Source organism: Eubalaena glacialis, chromosome 3 (genome assembly GCF_028564815.1).
Source record: "Eubalaena glacialis isolate mEubGla1 chromosome 3, mEubGla1.1.hap2.+ XY, whole genome shotgun sequence".
NCBI lineage: Eukaryota > Metazoa > Chordata > Mammalia > Artiodactyla > Balaenidae > Eubalaena > Eubalaena glacialis.
Genome location: NC_083718.1, coordinates 162194207 through 162204976, shown reverse-complemented (window position 1 = coordinate 162204976; position 10770 = coordinate 162194207). Strand labels below are relative to the sequence as shown.

At 52.2% G+C, this 10770-nt stretch overlaps 1 protein-coding gene across 5 annotated transcripts in view; it reads right to left on the bottom strand.

Moving 5' to 3' along the window:
- Positions 1-6238: 6238 nt before the first annotated feature.
- RIMS3 (regulating synaptic membrane exocytosis 3) overlaps positions 6239-10770 on the bottom strand; it is a 35452-nt gene continuing 30920 nt past the window's right edge. For all 5 annotated transcript variants that reach the window (XM_061184420.1, XM_061184418.1, XM_061184419.1 and 2 more), the window contains 3 exons: positions 8810-8911; positions 8341-8480; positions 6239-7625 (listed from right to left, as the gene is read on the bottom strand). In XM_061184420.1, coding sequence (XP_061040403.1) covers positions 7413-7625; positions 8341-8480; positions 8810-8911 — 455 coding nt within the window. In that variant the 3' untranslated portion in view covers positions 6239-7412. The remainder of the gene's footprint in view (positions 7626-8340; positions 8481-8809; positions 8912-10770) is intronic.

The window sequence follows — 10770 nt, the reverse complement described above, 5'->3', positions numbered from 1 at the left end:
ATCATTGATTCTCCTTGCATTGATCTTAAAGAGAATATGTTAAGTGTTTTCACTAACATAATATTTACTATAGGTTTTTTGGTATATGTCTCTTATCGAATCAAGAAAGTTACCTTCTATTTGCCAGTAGTTTTATTACAAATAGGATTAAACCTTATAAAATGCTTTTCCTGCGTTAGGATAATTATTTTTCTCCTTTAGTCTATTGATGTGGTGAATTACAGTGAATTTTTCTAATGAACCACCCCTGTATTCTGGGATTAACACCAGTTGATCATGATGTATCATTTTTTAATACACTATTGGACTTCATAGTTTGTATTTAGGATTTTTGAATCTACTTGGTTCTATTTCTATTTTCCTAGTATGGATTTTAGAATGGACACTTAAGGAAGATTGAAGTTATTCAATGTCTTTAGCCTCCAAGAACGTTCCAAGGACCAATTTATGTGCTACTATTCTCCAATATTTTAGTATATTTTTTAATTTTAAAAAGCATTATTATAGCTTTATAATGTATATATTAATATTTACTAATCTTATTTCTTTGCTCACATTTCTTTCTTACATCTCAGCCTTTCCATCATTTCCTTTATAATAGTAAACATAGTAAATGCTATGTGCCAGGCACGTTCTGAGCACTTTAAACATATTACCTCCCTTGAATCCCCCCAAAACCCTATGAGGTATGTACACTATTCCTTCTGTCTGAAGAATTTCTCTGGATCTCAGTTTTTGTTGTCTGTCCCTCTTGTCTTTTTTTTCTTTTTTTGAAAATTTTACTGGCTAGAAGCACAGAAGTTCTTAAATTCATGAGAGTGCATGAGATGTCTCAGAGCAGAAGTGGGAAAGAAGTAAAAGACAGAACCCCGGGGAGCACCAGAGCTTATATATAGGTCTCATGGGCCTTACAGCTAGAGGTGGTGCCCACTGGAACTTCAAGGGCAAGGGCCAGAGCCAAAGCAGTGGAGGTCACTCTGAAGGGCTCTTGGGATGGCAGATGTCCGCCTTTGCCCTGGCAAGCATGTGCTATGACATTGCTATACTTTGTCCATCTTCTGTACTCCCAGACCCAGTCCTAGGAGGACAATGGCACTGCCTAGAAGTGGCTGTGTCCCTCCTTGAGGGAGGGGAAGGGGTGTTCCAGGTGTCACAGCACTGGAGGTCAACAGCTATGTTTACTGCTTGTATCAGGTGTGGCTGAAATAAGCAAGAGTGCCCCAGCCACATGCCTGAGAAGAGCTACTGGACCCAAGAGCTCAGAAAGCAGCAATGGGTCAAAAGCAGTGGCCTTAGCTCCATCTTATCTTTCCCTCTGTTTGGCTCTGGGCATCCTCTGTGGAATCTGTAGGAATAGAAGGCTTTGAGGGCTTGTAAGCAGGGATCCTGGGAGACAGAGCCAGGAAGCTGCCTGGAACAGTCAGATTCCATGGCCCAATGACATCATTGTGGCAACAGATTTCCCAAACAGGAGTCAGAAGCCCAGGTCAGCCTTTTTCTGAAATGTACTTCTCTCTGCCTCTCAGACAAGGCATCTTCTTCCTCCTTGTTTAGTCACCTGGAACCCTGTTTTCTCTCTCCTAGAATTAAGAACCGTCTTCAGAAAGCAACACATGAAACCATTTTCAAACGGACTTTAATCATTTTTTGCTGCCCAAATACTGTACATGCAGAAGCCATGTGAAGAATTTTCTCTTCAAGGGAATTGGCAAGAGTGTTGTAAGAAACAGCCGGCAGTCCTTCCCATCCATCCACCTGCCACCTGGGAGCCACAACGAGTTTGGAAAGATGCTGCACATAGAAAATGTATAGAGCACAGATATAAAAGGCTAATTGCTTCTTATCTAAACAGTGTGCTTCTCAGTCCCTATCTGCTCTCTCTCTTTGCAGGATGCATTTGGAAATTCTAAAAAAGGGGTTCTTGCCTCCTATGAATTTACATTCTAAAGGAGTGGATGGAATAATCAGGCCAACTTTTCCTAAGAAAGCAGCAGCCACTCTGCCTGCTGAGACGGTGTCTGGTAAAAGACATTCTGGAGAAGAGTAATTTTTTGTTTCAAGAAGCAAAATACTTTGAAGGGAAATAAGTTCCCTCTCTCCTCCCATCAGAGAGCATCTCCCTTTAAAATTCTCCCATTTTCTCATTCTAGAAGCAGAAATGAGGACCAACCCAGCCTCATCTGCTGGTGGGGATACTGACCTACGCAGGATGCATCTGAGGTTGTGACATCACATCAGCACCTTGGAAAAAGTCCATTGTAGACAACCCTTAATTATCTCATTACATAAGAAAACAACAACAAACCAGGAAGAGGTGGAAGAAGAAGAGTCTTAGGATTCCCAGAGTTCTTGTCGGAAGCAGCATCTGGGCATGGACGGGTGAGGACCTGCACCGAGCTTGGGCACCCGGGTCTGGAAGGAACCAGCCTGTGGAACCAGGTGCCAGGTACACCAGGCTCACGACCCTCATCAACTCCAGATTAGACTTAAAACCTGGAGGGAACCATGGAGTAACTAGCAAATGCTCTGGTTTTGCACATGAGGAAGCTGAGGCCCAGAAAAGTGAGGAGTCTTGCACAAGTCTTGCACAAGTCTTCTCTGTATATAATAGCCTTTGATTCTCTGTAGCCAGCTGTCCAGGCCACTGACCATTGGGGCGGATGCTCTGTTGCCTTTGGAATTCCCAGGGCCCATTTCTCTTTGCCAAGCTCTCTGGAACCCAGTCCCAAGGACCCTTCCTGGCATCAGTGTGAGCTCCCAGGGAGGGCGAAGCCTCCTGTCCTTACTGGCCAAGTTTCCAATCAGAGCCTGGGAAGGTTTTCCCAGAGCAGTAACACTCATGCTTTTCGACGAGCATCCTCCCCAAGCCAGTCTGGGCCTCTGCGAGAATGCAAGTTTCCTTCACAGGCACAGCCTTGCTGGGCCCACAAAAGCCTGAGCTCAGGGTTTGGGGGAGGGGAAGTTGCTTTGCTACATGGAAAGATTAAGCCCTTTGTCAGAGAACAAGGTCCCACCATCGGGCATGCTGACACCTGAGCTGCACGTGTGCGGCTCAGCTGGCAGAGCTGGCGCCCGAGGAGGCCAAGTTGCTCTCTTTGGCATCACTGACATCGCTCTGAGATGCTCAGGCACTCTTTCAAAATAACCCTTTCCCAGCCAGACTAGGCTGATCCAGCCTCCATCAGGCCTCACTGGATCGGGCGGGGTTCCCCTGCCCTTCAGTCATGATTGCTTTGTTTTGACCCAATTTCTTCTGACCTGAGTGAAAAGCAGACTTGAGGGAGAAGGCAGGGGATGAGTCTATATTCCTATCTCCTTCCTGATCATTCAGTGAACGGTAATCCAGTATAGGAAGCAGCATTTTAAAGAACCTCTTTCTGTGTCAGGATACTGAAGAAGAAAACTCCAGGGAGAGGAAGAGAAAGGGAGCAGTCGGCAGGGCAGCAGGCCTCTTCTTTTCCCTCTCCTTGCAGCCACTGCAGAAACCCTGCTGGACCACCTCCTGGCCCTGAAGGACACATCACCTGTCTCCACCATCAAGCAAAGGCAGCAATTGCTTGCACGGGCTTCGCACAGTGCAGGAAGCAATCAAAGAAGCGGAAGAGCAGCCTTCCTGAAGCCCTGATGCTTTCTGGGCTGAAGAAGATGGGGAATCGGAGGTATCAGGAGCTCTGGAGCCCTGGCGGGGGAGGAGCACGGCATCTCCTGGACAGCAGGGTGTGGAGCAAGAACCCTGGTTGCGTGCCAGGGCTCCTGGTAACGCAGTCGAAGATTGTGCTACATTTCATTTCCAAAAAAGTACCCTTGGAGGGCTCTAGTGTCTTTAAAAGGGGTGGGAGTCTTCTGCTCTCCTCAAGGCTGGCAGTAAAGAAGAGCTCAGGCATGCTTGCCCTGGTGGGGGTCAGGCCCCTGGGAGAACCAGTGATCCCACGAGTGGTGAGCTAGAGGGGCACCCTCTCTCTCAGCCCCCTGAAGTGCTGGCAGTGCCTGGGCTCGTTGCATACTGAGAGCCTCCTAAGGGCTCCTTTCCTAGGAGTGCTGGGTGGGGGGAGAGACTGGGTGGGGAGTAGTTTAGGAGATGGCTTGACAAAGGGGATGTGATTCTTCAGGGAAGAACCAAGACTTGGCCCCATTTGCTGGAGCCTGATTCATACCAAAGACCCATCACAGACTTCCCTTTAGGGAAGGAGTCTATGAAGGAAGTGGGACAGATTGAACAGAGCAGAAACGTGAAGACAGATGTTCTGAATCATCTGTCATGGTTCCTGCCCTCAGCCCAGCATCGCTGCAGGGCCACTGCTGTCTCTGCCACATCTTCCACGAATCCTGCCTGAGCAGAGGAAGATGGAATGACAAAGAGCCCACCCTGTCATCAGCCCCAGGGTCCCCTGGGGTAAGGAGGGGGCATGTGGAGTCAGGACACCGCATCTAACAGTGTCTGGGGGGCTTATGTTCCTTCCCTTCCCGCCATGCCTTCTTCAAGGGACAGATGCTACCCCCTCCAGGGAAGGCCAGCAGTCACATGTGTGCTCCCTCCTCTCCTGGGACAGGCTAGCTCCAGAACAGCTTTTCAAACAAGCCCCTGCCTCCAGGAGGCTGAGAGACAGACCCTTAAATCCAGCCACTCACCACCACCCATACACGGAGCCTCACTTGACTTTACCCTCATGGGTGAAAAATCCAGGTGGGGATTGGTAACAATTTGGTACAAAGGGTTAAAAATAATTCCCCAACATCAATTTGTGTGGGGAATGACTTCCCATTATCGAGGTGGAACAGTGGAGTGGTCCAACTCTTGGGCAGTTTTGGCAGCTGGGGGTCGTAGGCAGGTCAGCCCAAGTCACCGGCATGTCAGGCCCCACCTCTGGCTAGAACTTTCCCTGTGCCAGCCAACCTTCCGCAGAGGCAAGGGGCCAGCAGCCTTCAGCTCCCCAGCAGCAGCCTCTGCTGGTAGCTCCTTCTGTCTTCCTGGGCCTCTAGAGGAATGAGGGTGACACCCCTCACTGATACCCCCCATTCCGTGGGGGTAACCGCATGGTCTGCATATCACAGCTTGGTGCCACATCAGCAAATGTCTATGCTATCCTATGGGTCACTAATCATCCCACCACCCCAAAGGCATCAAGGATTTTCAACCATTCTGAGGGTGGCTGCTCTGCATCACCCACAGGACACAGAAATACGCTTTTGCAAGCGAGTTCCCACCCCCACTCCCCACCCTAGGATCTAAGAGCACAGAGCCCTTTGCCTTATTTTAGAAACATGAGAAATGCATGCGTTACCCAGTCTGACCCTAGGAGAGAATCTCTGCAGAAAGAGAAAACTCAGCCTAGCTGTCTCTCTCTCCACACCCACAAGGGTTCCCGCCATGATAATACAGGAATGGAGTCTCCAGCAGGAGCCAGGAGCCCAGGAGCTTATCTTGTCCTTACTGCCCTCACCCACTTTTTGTCTGTGGGCAGGACCAGTGGGGACCTGGCTTCTCCCCCTGGTTTTCACGGGAGGGAGGTGGCCAGGCCCTGGCTTCAGCCTAACGTGGGTCCTGCCAGAAAGGACCCCCCGGTGGGGATGGCTCTGTCTCAGCCTCTGTCTGTCTCCACCTGCCTGCCTCGGAATCCACCTCCAGGCCCGTCTGGCTTCGCTTATAGATGGAGTCCAAGCACCTCTCCACGGATCCCCACATACGCGGGTCAGAGTCAGTGCAGCTCTCAGGGGTGATATCTGGGGAAGAGGCAGAGCGTGAGCCTGTCCCAGACCTTGACCCCTCCTGCTGCCTCTTTCCACCCCACCAGACATGAACCCAAGGGCTGCTGTGTCTACCTCCTGGGCAACCTCTTGCCTTTCACGCTAGACCTGAGGAAGGAGAGGGACAGATTTGGGCACTCCCGAGCCAGACTTCAGGATTCCCAGCAGACACCTCACAAGGTCCAGTCCAGGCCCTGATGCCCACCCCCAGGGCCCAGCTGTCCAATCAGGTCAGGGTTTGAGTGGCTTTGGGAAGCTCCAACCAGACAAGGGTGGAAAGAAAGCAGAGGCAGGCGCGGTGTCTACAGCAGGCCAGGCTACCCTCCAGAGGGCAGCGGCAGAGGGCAGGGGGCAGGGAGGCCGAGAGGGGTGAGTATTGCTTATACAGAGCTGGTGACTGTGATGGTCTAGAGTCTACAGCCAAGCTGTCCGTGGAGCCAGGAGGCTGAAGCCTCAGTGAATCTGAGCTCCCAGACATGGACCCTGGTCTGGAAAAGAGCAAAAAAAAAAAAAAAAAAAAAATAGAGCCCCTAATAATCAACTTCATGCAGCTAATCCCCAAAGGTTGGACAGGATTCTCAGAGCAAGTCAGCCCCAGCCCTCCTCATTCCTGCCAGCAGCCCTGCCCTGGGCACATCCTCAACAAGCCAGGCCCCTCCAGGACGAGCCCAGAGGGGCACAGGGCCACCCTCAGGGCCTGGGATGGACACAGGTGCCGCCAGGGGCTGCCCACTTTGGCAGGTAACATCCCTATGAGGCCAACCTCTTGCATGTCAAGACCGTCCACTCCACACCACCTGGGGTCCACTGGGAGAGCTCCTTTGGCATGTCGCAGGTGAGGAGGCTTGGAGGGAAACAGGAGGTGAACAATTCTAAGGGAGGTACCAGCACTTTCCTCCAAGGTACCTGGCCTGCAACCCTGGGAACTGACACCTCCTTGAATCTCACTTGTAGGAAGGAGGTGGCGCCAGCCCGAGGGAGAAAGCGGTCTTTAAGCCCTCAGCTCCCCGGCATCGTCTGCCCCCCGGAGCCCTGGCCAGGGCGCTAGGTGAGATGCTACATGCTGTGGATGCATTCGGTGGGAAGAGCAGCCGGAGTGCTCAGTGAAGAGGAGGGGTGTCAGGGTTCCCAGAGGGGCCTCGGTGTGGCCAGCTGCAGTGGACGCTACATTCCTCAAAAAAGAGCAGAGGCGCTGGGAGAGGCAGAGGTGGAACAAAGAACAAGACAGAAAACTAAGCAGGGACCACCAAGAACAGGCACAGGCGGGGACACGCAGGCTCTGCCCTGAGCCTAGGACCAGGTGGGATGGACCAATGACTGCGTCTCCCACTTCCACCCCTGGACTCAAGGGGAGTCCTGTCCACGCAACTCTCCTTTGGGTTTCTTTACAACGAGACACAAAGAGACATGGATTTCAGCCCGTATAGTCACTAAGACCAAATACACCCAGACAAATGAACAGATCTAACATGGTCACACACAGACACACACACAAACACACACGCACACATACTAGAGTCTCCACTGCCAGCTGGGACAGGCCCAGTAGCCAACAGGCATGCAGCAAGGCAAGGGGTCCAGAAAGACGTGAAGACTATGTACAGGGGAGGAGACGGGGGGTGGCAGCACCCCTTCCCACACTGCATCCAGGCCTCTTCCTGAGGTCCTTAGGAGCATGAGGGGCTGGTGGCACTCTCCAGGGAGGACTGGGACAGGCGCCTGGTGAGGGAGCCGAGCGTAGAGTCTGCCACTGAGGACGTGGGGAAGAGTTTGTACCAGCCGGTGACCGCGGCACTCAGGTCCAGCTCATCCAGCATGATCTGGGCCATGCCCATGAAGCACTTGTGGTCCATGCGGCCATAGTCTCCCCAGACGATCACCTGCCAGTGGGGAGGAAGAGAGAGGAGCTGAGCCACGTCTCCAACTCCAGGGCTGCGCAGTGGGCCCAGGAACCATGTAGAAGTTTTGCCAGGTCACAGATGGGACAGAGAGAGGCAAAACTCACACTGACTCTGGGCAGCAACTTACTGAGCACTTAAGGTGTGCCAGGCTCGACCCTCCAGACTTTATATACGTTATCTCAATTGTTACAACCATCTAGGTAGAGGTGCTATGTATTATTATTTCCAAAAAAGGAAATGTATCTCAGAGAGGTTAATTAACTAACCCAAAAATACACAGTAATTGGTGGCATAGCTGGGATTAGAGCCTGGATCTGACTTCCAGAGCTTCCCAGCATCCCAGATAATAACCTTCCTGAGGGGGGAGCAGACTGAGAGTCCAGGACCTGGGTCACAGCTCCCGCTCTGCTGCTGGATCACAGTGGGACAATCAACATTAGCACCAGGTGGAAGAAGATGGTGGTCAAACCCTGCTTCTACCTACCAGCTGTGCAACCTGGGGGCAATCGAGTTATCCCCCCGAACCTTGGTGTCCTTATGAATCAACAGGGAGCAAAAACACCTTCACCAGGTAGTAACAAAAAATGGGTAAAGCATATTTAATGCGTCTGGCACAAGATAAATCATAAATAAAACAAATTTTAAATTACAGTCTTTGAGAGTTGCCCCGCCCCACTGGCCCCATGACACTCACCTGCAGCACCTTGCCCTGGGGTCCCTCGTCAAAGAGCAGAGCCTGCTGGTACAGGGGATCACAGGTCTTCTTGGCCACCTTTGTCTTCTTCTTGGCCAAGCAGGCCCCGTTCTCAAGCAGGTAAACCTTGATATAGGTGGCTGAGGGATGGAAGAGAGCATGACGGGGAGGTGTCCAGGGGAAACTGCTGTGGCCTGCCCCATCCCCTAGCCTCCATGTGATCCTGGAGGGGAGCAGGATGAGCTGACCAGGGGACAGCAGGTGGAGAGACGGGCTCCAACACCGACTCCTCCATCCTCCCCTCCCCTGTCCCCACTCACTGGCCTTCCAGGCAATCCGTGACTCCAGTGTTGAGAATACCGATTAGGCCAGTGGGGAGCTGGGACTCTCTAGACCCAGAACTCAGCTGTATATCCCTCCCTGGCAGGACCTCATTTCCACAATCCCTCTCCCAGCTGCTCTGCTTCACCTGGGAGGGATTTGGAGCCTGGTTTGGGGGTCAGGCCCCGAGCCTCAATCACTTCCACCTCCAGCTGGCCGCTCCGGTCCATGATGGCAATGTGCACATCCCCTGCAAGGGAGGAGAGGGACAGTTCAGGCAGAGCCAGACCAAGGGGCAGGCCGGCCAGCCACCGTGCAGCACGCCAGTCTGCAGAGGATGTTCCAGCACTGGAAAGGGCACAAGGTGGACAAAACTGTATGCGCCGGAGCTGCTCGCGGGAGACCACTTTAGTGCAGCTGAGAAATGCTTGCATAGGGCCCTTACGGTGGGATGGGGGCATGACCCTCAAGGGGCCTGTTTGGGGAACAACAAATGTAAGCCTGGTTATGGGCGGTGGAGGGGGGTTCTGCTTCACTGAGCAGAATAGCAAGTTTGGGGACAGAGCTTCCTGTATCAGGAAGACAGAGGGGAGGCTGTGGGCTCAGTGGCTCTTCTTCACCTTCTACACAGTGGTCATCAGCCACTCCCCTAAACAAACATCAAACAAATATTTAAAGGATATCAGTTTGGAGAGACGCTGAGATACAAACCTGCCCAGGACACGAGGCACGTCCTGGAAATGAGGGCCTGCTCGTACCCTTGATAAAGGATGGGGGGAAGGCAGCAGACGTCCCGGGAGCACAGAGTGAGAACTCCTCTCTGTGCCCCGCAAAATGGATTATCCAGCTGGGGCAAGTTCTGTGTGTGGAGTCATATCAGTCGTCTGACTTCTAGAACTCTTGGCTTTGTTTGACACAGGTTAGCAGAATTTGTAATTCTGCACTAGTCACTTGGGACGTCCTTCAAAGGGGTGCAGAATCATAAGCCTGATGCAGAAAAACTAAAATGGGCCAGACTTTGGGTTTAGCCACCCATTTTAGATTCTCTGAGCCGTCGTGCAACTGTTTGTATTTGCACACTTTGGAAGATGGAGATTTATGACTTTCAGGAGACATCCTGGAATTCATCCCTCTCCCTCTAGCTATTCCTGACCTCCCCATGGGGAATAGGGAGGGGGAGGTCTCAGGAATTAATCTCCACCTCTCACTGTAACATCCCTAACAAGGTGAGCCAAGGCAAACCTGTCCTTCCCAGTTTAGGACACCAGGGGGCACCACACACAAGTGTTCTAGGCTGTGATGGCGTATTAGCCTTGTGGAAGTGGCTGACTCCTCTCACTGCCTCCCAGCCCTTGGCCCAAAGCAGACCATCCAGGCCCTTGAAAGCCTGAAAGTGGACTTCCCTGGTGGCGTAGTGGTTAAGAATCCGCCTGCCAATGCAGGGGACACGGGTTCGAGCCCTGGTCCGGGAAGATCCCACATGCCATTGAGCAACTAAGCCCGCGTGCCACAACTACAGAGCCTGCGCTCTAGAGCCCATGAGACACAACTACTGAGCCTGCGTGCTGCAACTACTGAAGCCCGTGTGCCTAGAGCCTGTGCTCCACAACAAGAGAAGCCACCGCAATGAGAAGCCCACGCACCGCAACGAAGACCCAACACAGCCAAAAATAAATAAATAAATAAATATATTAAAAAAAAGAGTCTGAAAGCAAGGGCTGGGAGTTAGCCAAATCCCACCCAAGAGCCCGGTGGGAGCTGACATTCACCCTCTGAGGGTCCCTGTGGACCCCTCTTCCAGCAAAGGCTCCTGTGTGAGCAGTTTAGAGGAAGACAGGGCAGTGCAGTGGGAGGAGTCCTGGCCTGGAATGGAATGCCAGCTCCACTGCATGGGCTCACAGCAGGGCTGTCTGCACTCAACTTCCTCATTTGCTGTGAGGTCAAAGGTTAGACACTGTCTATGTGAGGGCTGAGTGCAGACGTCTGGGTCAGACACTGCTCAGGTCAGACTGATGGGGAAGCAAGGGTGGAGGTGAGGAGGCATCTCTGGGGAAGCTAGCCTGGGAGTTGCTGCTTGAAGCCAACACAGCCAGGATCTAAGGGAGAGAG